Here is a 19,023-nt window from a genome sequence, read left to right as displayed (position 1 = left end):
TTAAGATATCCATCCATCCATCTATCCATCTACCCTTGTATCCACACATCCATCCATCCATCCTTCTACTTATCTATCCATCATCCATCTATCCATCTTTCTATTATCCATCCATCCATCCATCCATCTTTCTATTAAGATATCCATCCATCCATCTATCCATCTACCCTTGTATCCACACATCCATCCATCCATCTTTCTACTTATCTATCCATCATCCATCTATCCATCTTTCTATTATCCATCCATCCATCCATCCATCATACATCCATCATTTTTCTATCTATTTATCCATCATCCATCTTTTTATCCATCCATCATCCATCCATCTTTCTATGTATCCATCTTTCTATTTATCCATCCATCCATCTATTATCTATCCATCCATCCATCCATCTATCATCTTTCTAATTATCCATCCATCCATCTATCCATCTACCCTTGTATCCACACATCCATCCATCCATATTTCTACTTATCTATCCATCATCCATCTTTCTATTATCCATCCATCCATCCATCCATCCATCATACATCCAACATTTTTCTATCTATTTATCCATCATCCATCTTTTTATCCATCCATCATCCATCCATCTTTCTATGTATCCATCTTTCTATTTATCCATCCATCCATCCATCCACCCATCCATCCATCTATTATCTATCCATCCATCCATCTATCCATCTTTCTAATTATCCATCCATCCATCTATCCATCTACCCTTGTATCCACACATCCATCCATCCATCCATCCATTATCTATCTATCTATCTATCCATCCATCCATCTTTCTATTTATCCATCCATCCATCCATCCATCTACCCTTGTATCCTCACATCTATCCATCCATCTATTATCAATCTATCTATCCATCCATCCATCTATCCATCTTTCTATTTATCCATCCATCCATCCATCAGAGAAAGATAAAAAGATGTTCTCTTGACAACTGAGAGCCTGATGATCGGACAGAGATGACACCGTGACCTTTAGATAAACGCTCCAGGCTCACGACTGCTCGCCCAGCAACTCTCCCAGCATCGCCGTCACATTGAATTTTCCGAGCCCGTCAAGAAAAGGACGACACAGTCGAACCGGCAGCCAAACGTTCGGCTACTTGTCAGCAGACCACACGCGAGTCCAAGCTTTGATAGCAGCGTCTGAGCGGCTGGAACTGTTTCAACCATGTGAAAAGCTTCTTTTATCGAGCGGGTCAGACATAAACCCCTGATCCACGTCCTTCAGTTCTCTTCACTTCTCTGGCACACATGGTCCGTCTGCTGGTTCGCTGAGTGATTCTGCAGCCACGAGATTTACACAGCAATGATGCTGTGAGTGTTTATGAACGAGACACGAGCAGGTGGTTAGCAGCTAATGTACGGTGGCCTGAAGGACACGTTGACCAACTCACCAGGTTTTAGGATGCGGTGCTGTGTTTGTAAATGTGTTTCATAAAATTGTAATTTTGTTTCAGGGTTTGGACATTTGGTTCAGGAAATTTGAATTTAGTTTAGGGAAATTTAAATTTTGTTTCAGGAAATAAATTTAAAAAATAATTGCGTCTGGAAATTGTAATTTTGTTCCTGGAAATTGTAGTTTTGTTCCTGGAAATTTAAATTTTGTTACTAGAAATTGTAGTTTTGTTCCTGGTAATTGTAATTTTGTTCCTGGAAATTAATATTTTGTTCCTGGAAATTAATATTTTGTTCCTGGAAATTTAAATTTTGTTCCTGGAAATTGTAATTTTGTTCCTGGAAATTGTAGTTTTGTTCCTGGAAATTTAAATTTTGTTACTAGAAATTGTAGTTTTGTTCCTGGTAATTGTAATTTTGTTCCTGGAAATTAATATTTTGTTCCTGGAAATTAATATTTTGTTCCTGGAAATTGTAATTTGTTACTGGAAATTGTAATTTGTTACTGGAAATTGTAATTTTGTTCCTGGAAATTGTAATTTTGTTCCTGGAAATTGTAATTTTGTTCCTGGAAATTGTTATTTGTTCCTGGAAATTGTCATTTTGTTTCTGGAAATTGTCATTTTGTTCCTGGAAATTAATATTTTGTTCCTGGAAATTAATATTTTGTTCCTGGAAATTGTAATTTTGTTCTTGGAAATTGTAATTTTGTTCCTGGAAATTGTAATTTGTTACTGGAAATTGTAATTTGTTACTGGAAATTGTAATTTTGTTCCTGGAAATTGTAATTTTGTTCCTGGAAATTGTAATTTTGTTCCTGGAAATTGTAATTTTGTTCCTGGAAATTGTTATTTGTTCCTGGAAATTGTCATTTTGTTTCTGGAAATTGTCATTTTGTTCCTGGAAATTAATATTTTGTTCCTGGAAATTAATATTTTGTTCCTGGAAATTGTAATTTTGTTCCTGGAAATTGTAATTTTGTTCCTGGAAATTGTAATTTGTTACTGGAAATTGTAATTTTGTTCCTGGAAATTGTAAATTGTTACTGGAAATTGTAATTTTGTTCCTGGAAATTAATATTTTGTTCCTATAAATTAATATTTTGTTCCTGGAAATTAATATTTTGTTCCTGGAAATTGTACTTTTGTTCCTGGAAATTGTAATTTGTTCCTGGAAATTAATATTTTGTTCCTGGAAATTAATATTTTGTTCCTGGAAATTAATATTTTGTTCCTGGAAATTGTAATTTGTTACTGGAAATTGTCATTTTGTTCCTGGAAATTGTAATTTTGTTCCTGGAAATTGTAATTTTGTTCCTGGAAATTGATATTTTGTTCCTGGAAATTGTAATTTTGTTACTAGAAATTGTAGTTTTGTTTCAGGAAAATTTAAATTTTGTTTCTGGAAATTGTAATGTAGTTTCAGAGTTTTTCAATTTGTTTCTGGTAATTGTTATTTTGTTACAAGAATTGCGTTTTTGTTTGAGGAAATTTTTTTTTCACAGTTTCTTAACTTTTATAACAGAAATTGTAATTTTGTTTCAAATTGTAAATTTTTCAAGCAGATTGTATTTTTCTCAAGAAATTGTAATCTGGTGTCGCAGTTTCTAAACTTGTATCGTAAACATCATTGTGTTTGTTAAACGTGTTCTCTCCACCGTACGACCAGGACTCCGGACCGAGGTCACGCTGACACGACAACAGGAGTCGTCGCCACGGTAACCGAGTCCACAGCTGAGCTCTCGCACCAGCAGCCATGGAAACACTGGAAAGTCTCTTGAAAGGAGTCTTTCATTTGTGACGGATGGTTCACTTGTGGCCTTCACCCAAAATCAACTCTTCAGGGACGTGAATGAAATCCTGCTCCTGCCGTGAGAGTCGTTCGGACGAACAACAGTCGACGGTGAAAACACTCCGACACGATGACGTTCACCGTCACACGTCTGCTTTCACGGAGACATCGGAGACAGAATGAATCATGTGCTGCCGTCACGACGTCCATGACACACTGAGACCTTCTTCACCAGTGATTCTCAATCATTACCATATAAAGTAGAGGATTCTTTAAAAATGATATGGTTCTGATCTGGATTTCATGTCATCCACACTAGGATCATATCATCTGCACGGAATCTCTTAGAAATATCACTTTTGGATGGAAAATTAATGCTAAAAATTATAGTTTTTTTATTCAAAATGTATTTTAAATGTAAATTTTAAGTTGTTTTTTTTTAATGTGTCACAGTTTGTAAATTTGTTTAAGGAAACATTCAGATCATTTTTATTCAGCGTTTTTAAATGTCACGAAATTGTCATTTTGTTACATCATCATCATCATCAACTTCATCATCATCATCATCATCTTCTTCATCTTCATCATCTTCTTCATCTTCATCATCATCATCATCATCTTCTTCATCTTCATCTTCATCATCATCATCTTCTTCATCTTCATCATCATCTTCATCTTCATCTTCATCATCATCATCTTCTTCATCTTCATTATCATCATCATCATCTTCTTCATCTTCATCTTCATCATCATCATCTTCTTCATCATCATCATCTTCTTCATCTTCATCATCATCTTCATCATCATCATCTTCTTCATCTTCATCTTCATCATCATCATCATCATCTTATTCATCTTTATCATCATCTTCATCATCATCATCTTCTTCATCTTCATCATCATCTTCATCATCATCATCATCATCTTCGTCATCATCTTCAACATCCTATCATCATCATCATCATCATCTTCATCATCATCTTCATCATCATCTTCATCTTCATCATCATTATCTTCATCATCTTCATCATAATCTTCTTCATCTTCATCATCATCTTCATCATCCTATCATCATCATCATCATCATTATCATCTTCATCATCATCATCATCATCATCTTCATCATCATCTTCATCATCATCATCATACAGAGCCAACGCTTCAGGGCTGAGCCAAAAGACAGCCTGGCTCACAGAGGTGGTGAGTGAGCGGTTGGTTAACTAGTCAACAATAACCGGGTGAAGGAAGCAGGCCAGATAACCGCGGGGGGGCGTCATCAATGGCGGACGCTCCAACACAGAGTTATATAAGCCGTCAATAGGTGAAGCTTCTGGCGCAGACGAGCGTCGATAGCATTGAGCGACGGCGACACCGAGGACAGCAGCAGCTGTCGATACCAACACAGAGAGCAGCAGCTCCCGCTCTCATGGCCGGAGGTTATAACCAGCTGATGACGGACGCCAGCTCAGAAACCCAACTTCCTGTCGCCCGCCATCGACGGGGAAATCCATTGGTCGGGATGGATCCGGCACACTTTAAGTTTACCGGCGTGAGGCGCCGACACGTGACCCCTCGCCGGAGCGAGGACGGGCTCGGATGCGACTCCGTGGTTCTGCTGAGGGAAGCACTGGCGGGAGAGTCGGAGCCGCTTCAGTTTTTGTTTTCACGACCTCTTGACCTCCACCTTTGACCCGGCGACTCCCTGAGTCCGGGGCGACTGTTTGAAATGTTGCCACGGGGTTTAAATAAAATACAGCTTTCAAGGACGAAATCCAAAGTGTAACTTATATAGTCAAGTGCACTTTGTGACAGTATTTTTTACATTAGATGGCAAAATAAATGCTAAAAAAAATGTAAAAATGTTGTCAAAATGTTTGTATTTTAAATGTAAATTAAGAAAATGTTATTTTTTTGAAAAAAAATCTAGAAAAATTTTAATTTTGTTTCAGGAAGTTGTAATTTTTCAATTTTCATATTTTATTTAATATTAACTAGTTATTTACTCACTCTAAATATATATATAAAAAAATGGGTTTTAGGGCTTTTTCTCTTTTCTGCATTTGCAAATGTATATTTAATTAACTGTTAACATACAAATATTCATCGCTTTTGTTCATTTTTGTGTTGCAATTTAACTTCCTGACACTGAATTGCAGCAGTACTTACGAAGAATGAAATCCTCTACGAGACCACGGTGATAACTGAGGACGAGAGGATACAGATGCTAATACACTTTCTATACATATAGATATAGATATATAGATATATATATATATGTCACAGTACAGATTGGAATCCAGTAGGATCTGGAATCCTATTGTATTGGGTTTTGAATATTGGGATTCCAATCTGTTCTAGTACAGACTACTACTGATCCTACTACTGATGTAATCCGAATTTCAGATTCTCCGATCAGAATTGGAGATTGTCCTGGTAGAATTCACATTTGTACTAGTACAGATTGGAATTACAATATTCAGATCCTAATACAGTAGTAGGATTCTAATCTGTACTCGTAGAGATTGGAATTCACTGGTAAAATCTGGAATCCTACTGGTACAATTCTGATTCAGATTACCTCAGTAGTAGGATCAGTAGTAGTCTGTAGTAGTACAGATTGGAATTCCAATATTCAAAACCCAATACAATAGGATTCCAGATCCTACTGGATTCCAATCTTTACTGTGACATATATATATATATCTATACATCTATATGTATAGAAAGTGTATTAGCATCTGTATCCTCTCGTCCTCAGTTATCACCGTGGTCTCGTAGAGGATTTCATTCTTCGTAAATACTGCTGCAGATCAGTGTCAGGAAGTTAAATTGCAACACAAAAATGAACAAACGCGATGAATATTTGTATGTTAACAGTTAATTAACTATACATATGCAAATGCAGAAAAGAGAAAAATCCCTAAAAAAGCTTTTTTTTAAATATATTTAGAGAGAGTAAATAACTAGTTAATATTAAATGAAATATGACAATTGAAAAATGACAACTGTAGTGGTACTGTACCCATCTGTACAATATTCAAAACCAAATACAAGGATTCCAGATCCTACTGGATTCCTGCTCTGTACTGTGACATATATAAACTACAACTAAGACACTAGATTTACACCAAAAAACTTTTCAGGAAAACAGTCTGTTGTTTGTCTCGATATCAACTTCCATTGTGCGTGAGATTGCGATGTTTGAAGCTCTCGAGTCAAAAGTCTGACACGTGTGGTGGAAGCGAACCTTCATCCTCGCAGCAGGTGTCCCGGCGTCGAGAAAGAAGACCCGAGCGTAACAGTCTCTATATTTGTGTGTGTGTTCGCCTCGACGCTCCCGCCCCGGTCTGCCGGGACGAAGTCAAATCTGTGGTGTTTGATGTCGATTCTCCTCTTCAAAGGTTCTTCTCTGGGGAGTATTTACTTGAGCTCAGGTGCTTTTATTCTTCGTTTTTTAACGCTCGTGGAAAAAACACACCCCACATTCTTAGCCCCGGACCCCCAGACCCGAGTGCGCCGGCTGTTGCCATGATGTTTTCAAACCCCCCCCCCCTCCGACCCCCCACTTCAATGACCCCTGAAAAAACATTCTTCGATCTCAAGAGACACGACTTTTCTCCGTCACTCGCTCCGATTCATTCACCCATGACGTTTGGCACAAACAATCTCCTCCCACTCCCACTCCCACTTCATACAGCCTTTAGAAGTGTGTGTTCATACACACTCGCTTGTAGACCTGGAGAGAGTGTGTGTGTGTGTGGGGGGGGGGGGGGGTCACGGTGAAAAAAGAAGGGGAGAATGTGCATCTGCTGCTGATTTCAACCACACGGGAAGAAGTTATTTCCTCGGGGGACTCGAGCTCAATGTATAGATTGCGCGAGGCCACCAGGGAATTCAACAACTGAAAGCGCCGTCACCAAAGACAGTCCGAAAACACCTCTTTTGAACCAACCCTACTGGACTTGTTGAGTGTCCACCAGCATACGTCGAATACCATTTTAGTACTGATTCCAAGAAAGTCGAGTCAAACTAAAACGGACTGACGCCATTGAATGGTCAGCGCCGTGACTCCCAACACAAGTCTGAAAAGTCAAGACCTTTTTTCGGCTTCTAAGAACCCCGTCGCCTTTAAGTTTCGCGGCGCTTTGATGGCCCCGCCTACTGTGAGTAGGGTTCAGAGGTCGGTGGAAACACAACAAGGTCGAGTTGGGTCGAACAGGGCTGGAATTGTGCAGTTGGGAAAGCGCCTTAAGAGATCCCCAACTTGGAACCCTGGACTATTCAGTATTCAGGTCAGGTGACGACGTTTCATGGAGATACTGTTGTTTTCCTGTGACTCCTGCGAACACTGAAGAAGTAAGTAAGTAAGTAAGTAAGTCATTTTTATTTGTAGAGCGCTTTTCCAGACCAGGGTCACAAAGCGCTTAAACAATCAAAACAATATTCAATAAAGTATATACTTTAAAGGTCAAGATAAAACTGATAACACAACAGGAGTTCCAGAAAATCAAGGAAAAGCCTGAACAAATAAAAACGTCTTAAGATGTTTCTTGAAGGAGTCAGTAGATCATCAAACACAGAGATGGTTCCAAAGCTTAGGAGCAACAGTCTGGAAGGATTTCTCTCCTCTGGTCTGGAAGTTCAGGAACCATCAGTGGATTCTGATCCACAGACCTCAGAGCCCGAGCTGGGGTGTAAGTCTGGATCAGATCACTGATGGAAGGTCTGACCATGAATAGATCTGAAAGTAAGAACCAGAATTTTAAAATGATCCTGAAAGAAACTGGAAGCCAGTGAAGAGTTTGAAGGATCAGGAGAAATGTGAGTTCTTCTAGTGGAGCGGGTCAGAATTCTCGCAGCAGAAGAATTCTACTAAAATACTAAAGAAGAAGAGTTTCCAGAAGCGTCATCACCAAAAGACAGTCCGTAACAACTTGGTTTTACGTTCGACCTTAACGTCTCTGTGATGTTAAAAACAGGAGCACAAACACCACCTCGTTCGGCAGGACTTTGGGAGAAAAAAAAAATAAGATTCTTCAAACGAAGAGATGAACTTTATCCGCGACACCGTCGATAATTGATGCAATAATAATGTGATACTTCCTTCGGAGGGAAACCCTCCGCGCACACCATCGCGCTGAGCTATAAACCAGCTGGCAGGAACCCGTGCGTTGCTAAAGGGCACTTGAGAAACCGATTCAGACATTGAACTAATCATTTCTGAGCTTAAAAAAAAACTGGACGACCTTCTGTGAGAGAGACGTTTCCCAAGATTCATGGTGTGCGAAAGGATTTAATCTGCGACACAACGTTTGAGAAAATGTAATATTCAGCAGATGATTACGACCGTAATCCAGGCGAAGGTCTTAGAGCAGGATAAGATGTTTTGGCCACAGACGGAACACGTCTTCACTTCACAACATCCTGGATGCCTAAGTGCTGTTCACGGGATCATCCCGAGCAGGGATGAAGTCCTGCAGCTGCCACTGGATCCTGTTAACGCAGCGTGTTCTTGGACCAACGTGAAAATACATCTTTTATCCATTCAATCGCATTTCTGTTGACTGTTGAACAAATACATGACGCGTCAACAGAAAACAGATTTGTTTATTTTCTCTCTGCTTTAAAAATATTTATTCTTCACGGTTCATTTACTTGCAGATTAATCCGAAGGCAGCGAGATTAAATCCATATTCATGACTCTCACTCTTTCTATTTACTTTTATTCTTTAATGTGTTTCACCCTCGAGTGGTCAACGGCTGAAAACTCAATAACTCTTGTTTTAACACAAGTCGCTTGTTCTCAGATTTATATTGATTTTGTTCCTTCGGCCAAAATGTAAAAAGCCGATCCCCACATCTTTCACTCCATCAAACCCTTGTGAAGTTAAAAGATATCCATGTACCTTAAAGCATATTTAAAATCATCAGTACGCCTCATAATATGGTGCGCCTTATGTACTATTTCTGGTTGTACTTAATAACCAATTTTATGTGGTACAGGAGCTTAAAAAGAAGCCAAAATGTTGGTTAGCTAGAAAGCTGCACTGCAGGGCGCCATAGTATTACTCCGTGAAATGCAGTATTATTAATCCACGAGACGCCCTAGCATTGCCAGCGCCGTAATATTAATGCGAAAGGAGCCAATGCCATGGTATCACTCCATGAGAAGCCATTGTATTACTCCGCGAGACACAGTACTATTAATCCACAAGACGCCCTAGCATTACTCTGCTAGAACCCGAAGCATTACTCCGCGTGATGCCATAGTGTTACTCTGCCAGCGCCGTACTATTACTGCGAAAGGAGCCAATGCCATGGTATCACTCCGCGGGAAGCCATAGTATTATTCTGCGAGACGCAGTAATATTAATCCACGAGACGCCATAGCATTACTCTGCAAGATGCCATAGCTTTACTCCGGTGACGCCGTACTATTACTGTGAAAGGAGCCAATGCCATGGTATCACTCCACGGGAAGCCATAGTATTAATCTGCGAGACGCAGTACTATTAATCCGAGAGACGTCATAGCATTACTCTGCAAGATGCCATAGCGTTACTCCGGTGACGCCGTACTATTACTGTGAAAGGAGCCAATGCCATGGTATCACTCCGCGGGGAAGCCATAGTATAACTCTGCGAGACGCAGTACTATTAATCCGAGAGACGCCATAGCATTACTCTGCAAGATGCCATATCGTTACTCCGGTGACGCCGTACTATTACTGTGAAAGGAGCCAATGCCATGGTATCACTCCACGGGAAGCCAGAGTATTAATCTGCGAGACGCAGTACTATTAATCCGAGAGACGCCATAGCATTACTCTGCAAGATGCCATAGCGTTACTCCGGTGACGCCGTACTATTACTGCGAAAGGAGCCAATGCCATGGTATCACTCCGCGGGAAGCCATAGTATTATTCTGCAAGACGCAGTAATATTAATCCACGAGACGCCATAGCATTACTCTGCAAGATGCCATAGCGTTACTCCGGTGACGCCGTACTATTACTGTGAAAGGAGCCAATGCCATGGTATCACTCCACGGGAAGCCATAGTATTAATCTGCGAGACGCAGTACTATTAATCCGAGAGACGCCATAGCATTACTCTGCAAGATGCCATAGCGTTACTCCGGTGACGCCGTACTATTACTGTGAAAGGAGCCAATGCCATGGTATCACTCCGCGGGGAAGCCATAGTATAACTCTGCAAGACGCAGTACTATTAATCCAAGAGACACCCTAGCATTACTCTGCTAGACCCCGAAGCATAACTCCGCGAGATGCCATAGCGTTACTCCGGTAGCGCCGTATAACGCTGCAAGAATCCATAATATTACTCTGCGAGATGCAGTGCTATTATTACTCCATAAGACTAACAAAATACCACAATGTACTATATTCGACATCCTTACAGCGTAAAAACATCATCAAGAAGATCCAACTGCCCTAAAAACTTTATAAATGCAGCTAAAAACGGCCTTTTAAAACAAGCATAGCAAACTAGAACATTATCATAGCATCATGGATCTAAAGGAGAAGCTGGTCTTCTGAGAAACATCAAGACTGCAGAGCCAATGGTTCCCCGAGTAGAAAAGCTGCTACATTTCACTGACAGATCTGATGGACAAAGTTGTGTAAAAATAGCTCCACCATCTTCCCCACTGACGTTGTCTTTTGAGGGTTTCTTGGCTGGAGCCCAGTCAGCTAAAAATAGCCACAAGGGGCATCACCGGGGCAGACGGTGCCTACTCAGGATGACTAAGAGATACCAGAGTTGAACCACTCGGCTGTAGAGTGTTCTGTGTCGAACAGGTGAGGCGTTAGCTCTGGTTTTCCTGCTGACATTGAAGAAGGGTTTCCAAAAGCGCAGTCACCAAACACTTCATGGCTCTTTTGAACCAACCCTACTGGACTTGTTGAGTGTCCACCAGCATAAGTCGAATACCATTTTAGTTCTGATGCCAAGCAAGTCGAGTCGATACTAAAAGTCAGATGTCGACCGACTGCTGGCCACTGACGGGTCAGACACTGACGCCACTGATGGGTCAGCAACGTGACTCCCTAAAACAAGTCCGAAAAGTCAGTGGACCCGATCAAGACCTTTTTGGTCTTCCAAGAACACCATTGCCTTTAGGTTTTCGTGGCGCTTTGATGGCCCAGCCATCTGCGAGTAGGGTTCAGAGGTCGGTGGAAACACAACAGGGTCGAGTTGGGTCGAGCAGGGCTGGAACTGTGTAGTGTAAATGCGCATTAAGAGATCCCCAACTTGGAACCCTAGACTATACTGTGACTCCTGCTAACACTGAAGAAGGGTTTCCAGAAGCATCGTCACCAAAAGACAGGCCGTAACAACTTGGTTTTCTACATTCTTCGGTCTCAGCTCCAGGCAAAGGTTCTTACTTCACGGTGGTGTTTTTTTTTGGTAGAAGTAAACCTACTGTATCATGTCCTAACGTAATATTTCGTGTTGACCTTCTTCTTAAGAGACCGCTTCGATTTCAGTTTCTTGATTGAATCCTCAGTTGACCAGTAGGACCCACCAATGGTATCAAGGGTAGGATGAACACTAGATGGTGTGATCTTGAGGTGGTTAAGCAAGAACATGAGTCACTTGTTTGGCTCGATGTTGCAAAAAAAAAAGCAGGCGTTCCCTTTAAGGTAAAGAATCTCGATCGACACAAAGAATGAAGGCCAGACTCACAAAGGGCTGTAAGTCCACACACCATGACAAAGACGCACAGTATATAAAAGATGCTCCTGTAGAACATTAACAAGTACCTCGAGCTGCTTCTCTGAACCAGAACCGAGAACGCGAGAGAGAATATTTGCATCCAAACGCAGCAAGAATACATTTTAATTGCACGGTATCTCGCTCGGGGAGGTCGATGCCATCTTTACGACTCGCTTCACGCTCTCCCACTGCAGTAAATAAAGCAGGGCCCGGGAACAAAAGAAGGGTCACAAGGGGTCGTGAAAGTGACGATCACCCGACGACGAGCTCGGATAAGGAGGCGGAGATCAGTCAAGAATACGATCGTGGTCCGAGACCGGTCAATGCAAGGATCACGTTCACGTCGCCTTCTTTTTTTTTAAACTGCGGATTTTTAAAAAGTTACTTTTCTGCTGCGGGCGGCACTGCTGGAAAATGTCAGGCATTAAATAAACATGAGGTGGTTCAGTTTTAACATCCACTCAAATAATCCGCACCTGAAACGTGACGTCGTGAACGACAAGTGCTGCAAGAGTTGTCGGTTCACTTTCCGATGGGGGTTCATTAAAAGTCCTGATGGATGGTGGTTCGGGTGCGACGTGACCCGACAGACATGAACTTGTTACATCGTCATGACTGAGTAATTACTGTTACAGTCACAGTTAATAATTAACGTTTGAATTCATCTTAGATGCCTTCAACTTTAGTTTAAAAGACAAATCTCCCTAAAACAAGGGCCACTTTAGTTACTGTACCTGTTGTTAGGGGCCGTCAAGCCAATAAAAGAAGGAAAATTGTAAAAAACTAACTAAGTTTAAAAAAAAACTACATAAAGTTGTTGTATTATACATAAAATATAATAAGAAAAGTGAAAAAATCCATGTTTTCTTGAATTAACATCAAATTTATTTTAGAATATATGACAAAGAAGAATAAAAGTAGCAAAATAACGTTGTAAATAAACAAAAATACATTGTAAGTTTTGATTCGGGTGTTTTGTTATAAATACACATATTTGATTCAATGTTTCTATTTCTTGAGTTAATCTTAATTTTAAAACCTGACTTTCATAGTTTTAAAGGGGCCACATTACACACTGTAGTTAGGGGCCGTCAAGCCAGTTATTTTATTATTTTTAATGTTATTGTCGTCGATATATTTAGAATTATTCATGAAATTTTATTTATTACTACTATTATTGCTGTGTTTGTTTTTTTATTATTTCATTTATTTATATTATTATTGTTTTTTCAATATGTGCTGAGACTGTATGTTCTAATGTGCGTACGTACAGTAGAAACAAGTAAACATCTTATGGTTTTATGATTAGTTGAAATCAATCATTTAAACTAGTTAGCCATCATAATACAGTCATGGGACTGAACTTTGCACCAGGTCTGGTTTAATAAGTCACTTCCTGTTTTTGACTTCACATTAATTTACATGAGTCACGAAGGTCCCGTAAGTGTCGTTGAGCAATGGGACTCAAGTTCATCCTCGGGGACTTTAACGTGACTCTATTGACTCTATTGACTCATGCTGACGTGAGGCGACGTCGCACCTTCTGCTCCAGCAGGTCCACCTCTTCATCTGAGGCAGGAACCCACGTCCGAGCTCCTGGAACTACCAAGACCAGATGAACCACGAGCCGCCCTGTGACTGTAACATGAGACATGTACATGTATTGTCCAGGTGTTGAAACTAAAATCTGCATTTTTGTTGTGTTTTCACTTCATTTCATACCTGTTTTTTTCTTAGTATATTTATATTTTATTAATTACAAATAGTTATAATGCATTTTATAAACCCCCTAAACACACACACTTTTGTACTTCTGTAATGTTTACATTTCTAAAAAACATTTCTTGTACTAATGTTGATATATTCATCATTATTATAGTTTTTTTATTATTATTTTCGTTTTTATTGTCCCGGTATTGAAACTAACATTTTATCTGCATTATTGTTGTGTTTTCACTTCATTTCATACGTATTATGTGTTTATTTAAGTCAACCTTAAGTATAATTACATTTTAAAATCACAAATAATTTTAATGCATTTTAATTGTTTATAAACCCTCTAAACACACACACTTTTGTACTTATGTAGTGTTTACATTTCTAAAAAATATTTCTTGTACTAATGTTGATATACTCATCATTATTTTTATTTTTTTATTGTTATTTTTGTTTGTACTGTCGAGGTATTCATCATTATTTTAGGGTTTAGATGTGTATTGTATGTCTTAATATAATGTGTATAGTATCTTTTTTTTGGTGCTATGACAACTTCATGTTCTCCAATGTTGGACGAATAAAGAAATATTTTTCCTCCTATTGTTTCTCTTGAATTTAGGTGTATTTGGGTCATTAATTCCGTTTAAATTTGGGTTTTTAACGTGTTATTATTTCGTAGATGTCATTTCAAGAATCCTTTTTTTTATTCTGTCCTCTGGCTTAGCTCACATTCACGTTAACAATAAGTCAAGATTTGATGAGTTTTTTTTATTTCAAACGTGCGATTATAATGGAAATTAAATGTGTTTTTTTTAGATGTTATCACAGTGAAGTGTTTCCAGGTCGAGAACATCGACCACCAGCCGCGCGTGTCAAACGACATGACACAGGTGAGCAACAAAAAAAAAACACAACCAGGTAAAGTTAGCGCAGGTGTCTCACCATGTCTGCCGGGGTGCTGCTGCTGCTGCCCGTCATCGTGCTCGCTTCTCGGGGTCCCAGCAGTTCCTCCTTCCTTCCCTGGTGGAGATAAAGTGTTGCTGGATGTTCTTCTCTCTGCGAGGTCGTCACAGGACGTGCGGCTCCTTCCTCCTTTTATTGCTCAACCATTTCCTCCTGGAGGCTCCTGGGTGTGAGAGTGGCGTGTGGAGGCGAGGGGCCCCCGGAGACCCTCCGAGCACCGACGAGATCCCGCTTCTGCTCAAGGTGTTTGCGCCATATGAAGGAACGATCTGCTACATCCGTCGCTCTTCTCGCTGGGAGGAGGAGAAGAAAAAAAAAAAAAAAAAAGAAGGAAAAATATCCACAAGGTGAAACGAGAACGACTTCCGCCGGAGTCCGAACCGCCGCCTCCTGGCCCCGGTTCTTGACAGTGACCCGGCGAGTGTCGGGATCGCTTGGAAAATGGAAGTTTATCGGAGGTTGTTGTTAAAATCCTCGGACGGTGTTTTCTACACCTTCAGCTGTCATCTGGCTTCACCAGCGCCGTCGAGCCCGCACCGACCACTCCACTGCGTCCGGTTGGAGATTTCAAAATAAAAGCGCTTCGCTCGTTTTTCGTGGCATCGAACGCGATATTTGATCCAAAACAGGCTTAACTGGTGTTTATTAATCGAAATCTTTCATTGTCTACCTCAACAGAGCGGACCAGGGCTGTGGATGAATATACGAGGATGAGGATCAGCTACACTAAATCAGAGATTATACTAATAGATGGCTTGACTTTTTTATTTTTTATTTCTTAATCTATAACTTCTTAAGTAACGCCCGAAAAAACGACATTTTTCTGACTTCCTAACAGCAATATTTAATATTTTTAAGTTTTATCTACATTTATCTATTCTTTCCGGGCACTCCGGTTTCCTGTTTGTGTGTGTGTGTGTGTGGGGGGGGGGGGGTGTGTGTGTGTGTGTGTGTGTGTGTGTGTGTGTGTGTGTGTGTGTGTGTGTGTGTGTGTGTGTGTGTGTGTGTGTGTGTGTGTGTGTGTGAATGTTGGCGTTCTTTCCAGGGTGTCCAAAGAAGCGTGAAAAGGCATACAAAGAAAAGTGGCAGAAAACGAGTTTAATCTTAACGTCTGTCGTGTTTTTTAATTTTCTATGAATCGTAAAATCTAAAGCCATTTATTTAAAATTAACATGATAGCAAAATGTCTTGTTTACAACAACTTCAACATAATAATACATCAAAAATACTTTATTTATCTTGTGTGAATGTGTTACAATCGACGTTTAACGACCCAATAACAATTGGAATTTAAGCAAAGTTTGTTACTAAGCAAATAAAACAATACTTAAATGTATTTCAATGATACTAGAAACACACGGAAATACAGTTTTGAATGTCAGACATTTCTTGGAGCTTTATTTTGAAGGAGAAATGTATCCATATCCGGGTTGAATATTTCTCCCCGTGTGCTGCTTGACTCTTGTCCCTCGCAGAACATGGCGTCAGTCACCGAACTAAAGTGGACTTTACTGACAAGTGAAGAGAAAAACATTTTCCTCAGAATCAACAGACATCAGATGGACAAGTTTCACTTCCTGTCATGACCAAGGTCGTCGTCACCAGGCCCTTGTTTTCCTGCACGTGACCTAACGTTCTGTCAATGGCCGTGATGAAGAGCGGCAGGTCACGTGAGCGTCGCTACACAACGAGAGTGTCAAAGGTGAAGGAGTGCCACAAAGATATCACACAGACCAGATGATTCAAGTGTCTTTTATCGCCGATCAATTAATCATCTGCTCGGTCTCAGCTTTTCACGAGTCAACTTTATTCGACGATGACGAAGTCGAAAACCAAAAGTTCACCAGTGAGTTAGAACCAAGACGAAAATAAATGTGTTTTTTTTATGGTCAACAGGCGACAAAAACACATTTTAAAGCAGCTTATAGATTATTTTATTACAAAACATGTAAAGACGTACTTAACACGATTGAATTCAGGGATTTGTTAGAACGACGTTAATGTGTTTTTTTTGTTGTTGTTTTTGTGGCTAAAGAAAGATGTTAAGTATTTATTGAGGTAAATATGAATATTATTAATAATAATTTTTAATGTCAAAATCAGACTTTGCATTTTTAAAAACCATCCATTTTTTTTCCCCCCGTTCATTGTTTTTCAACGCATAAATAATTTCTATGTGAATTAATAAAGATTAAAAAAATAGAATAATTAAATAAATACAATTATTTGGCTTTTAAATCTTTTTATTATTATTTATCTTTTATGGTTTACAGTTAAATAAAGTTGAAATTTACAATTATGTAAATATTCACAGAATTTCTTCACTAAACTTTTAGTCCCTAGATGGCCGCAGTCATTACGTCCTCCACAGATAAAGGAAGAATGATGACTGAGGACGAGAGGATACAGTGAGTCCAGCAGGTTCCAGAGTCAAGTACTGGAAAATACTACACATATATACTTGCTACTACACTATCACAACACCAGAGTCAAGTACTGGACAATACTACACGTATATACTTGTTACTACACTATCACAACACCAGAGTCAAGTACTTGACAATACTACAAATATATACTTGTTACTACACTATCACAACACCAGAGTCAAGTACTGGACAATACTACATATACTGTATATACTTGTTACTACACTATCACAACAACAGAGTCAAGTACTCAACAATACTACAAATATATACTTGTTACTACACTATCACAACACCAGAGTCAAGTACTGGACAATACTACAAATATATACTTGTTACTACACTATCACAACAGCAGAGTCAAGTACTGGACAATACTACACATATATCCTGTTACTGCACTATCACAACAACAGAGTCAAGTACTCAACAATACTACAAATATATACTTGTTACTACACTATCACAACACCAGAGTCAAGTACTGGACAATACTACAAATATATACTTGTTACTACACTATCACAACACCAGAGTCAAGTACTGGACAATACTACAAATATATACTTGTTAGTACACTATCATAACACCAGAGTCAAGTACTGACAATACTACACATATATACTTGTGACTACACTATCACAACACCAGAGTCAGGTACTCGACAATACTACAAATATATACTTGTTACTACACTATCACATCACCAGAGTCAAGTACTCGACAATACTACACATATATACTTGTGACTACACTATCACAACACCAGAGTCAAGTACTCGACAATACTACACATATATCCTTGATAATACAGTATCACGATATAAAAATATAGTATTGTTCAATAAATATTTTCATTAGTTTTTTATTTATTTTAAAGTAGAAGATGTATGGGTTTCTCAACTGAAATAAACAAAACAAGTGGTACTGCAGAACTTCTTTGACGTCTCGTACTTTAAGTCGACGCTCAGGTTCGTCCTTACCCTGAAGGACTGAGTGAAAATCCATTGTGGCACCAGAAGTGGCTTTTTCTCGGAGATCGACGGGATTATCCGTTAATCTCTCTCCGCCCAGAGAGAGTGGAGGGCGAGAGGAGGGAGAGACTCGCCGTCCCAGGAACACAGAAGAGGATGTTTTTGATCAAAATGCGTCTAAAAATGATTGATTCAAGAGGATTGTTTTTGAGCTTTTGAACCCAATGATTTGAGCGTTTTGCTAGCTGCGTTAGCATGTTGCTACTGAGCCATGTAGGTATATAGACATGTTATAAGACCTGTCATGTGACTGCTCAGATCTAAGACCGTATGAAAGGAAGTGTGCATGAAACAGTCTGCAGGCCTGACACCACCACCTCTATGTATATATTACATGAATGAAGTTACAATTTAAACCATTTATTTAGCAAAAGATGATAAACTTTAGCTAGTTTTTAGTAATAACAAGGATATATGTGTAGCATTGTCCAGTACTTGACTATGGTGTTGTGATAGTGTAGTAACAAGTATATATGTGTAGTATTGTCCAGTACTTGACTATGGTGTTGTGATAGTGTAGTAACAAGTATATATGTGTAGTATTGTCCAGTACTTGACTATGGTGTTGTGATAGTGTAGTAACAAGTATATATGTGTAGTATTGTCCAGTACTTAACTCTGGTGTTGTGATATTGTATTAACAAGTATATATGTGTAGTATTGTCCAGTACTTGACTCTGGTGTTGTGATAGTGTAGTAACAAGGATATATGTGTAGTATTGTCCAGTACTTGACTCTGGTGTTGTGATAGTGTAGTAACAAGGATATATGTGTAGCATTGTCCAGTACTTGACTATGGTGTTGTGATAGTGTAGTAACAAGGATATATGTGTAGCATTGTCCAGTACTTGACTATGGTGTTGTGATAGTGTAGTAACAAGTATATAAGTGTAGTATTGTCCAGTACTTGACTATGGTGTTGTGATAGTGTAGTA

General features: G+C 39.4%; 1 protein-coding gene across 1 annotated transcript in view; it reads right to left on the bottom strand.

Annotated features, from left to right (window-relative positions):
- The window catches only part of ubl3a (ubiquitin-like 3a), a 46,258-nt gene extending 31,109 nt beyond the window's left edge, over window positions 1-15,149 (bottom strand). Inside the window, exon 1 of the mRNA XM_087807252.1 lies at window positions 14,605-15,149. Within this exon, the coding sequence (XP_087663378.1) occupies window positions 14,605-14,640 (36 nt within the window). The 5' untranslated portion in view covers window positions 14,641-15,149. The remainder of the gene's footprint in view (window positions 1-14,604) is intronic.
- Between the last annotated feature and the right edge of the window lie 3,874 nt (window positions 15,150-19,023).

Source organism: Callionymus lyra, chromosome 14 (genome assembly GCF_982586985.1).
Source record: "Callionymus lyra chromosome 14, fCalLyr1.hap1.1, whole genome shotgun sequence".
In the NCBI taxonomy this organism is placed as follows: Eukaryota; Metazoa; Chordata; class Actinopteri; order Syngnathiformes; family Callionymidae; genus Callionymus; species Callionymus lyra.
Note: the sequence above shows the minus strand (reverse complement) of the source record. Positions and strands in the feature narration are given on the sequence as shown.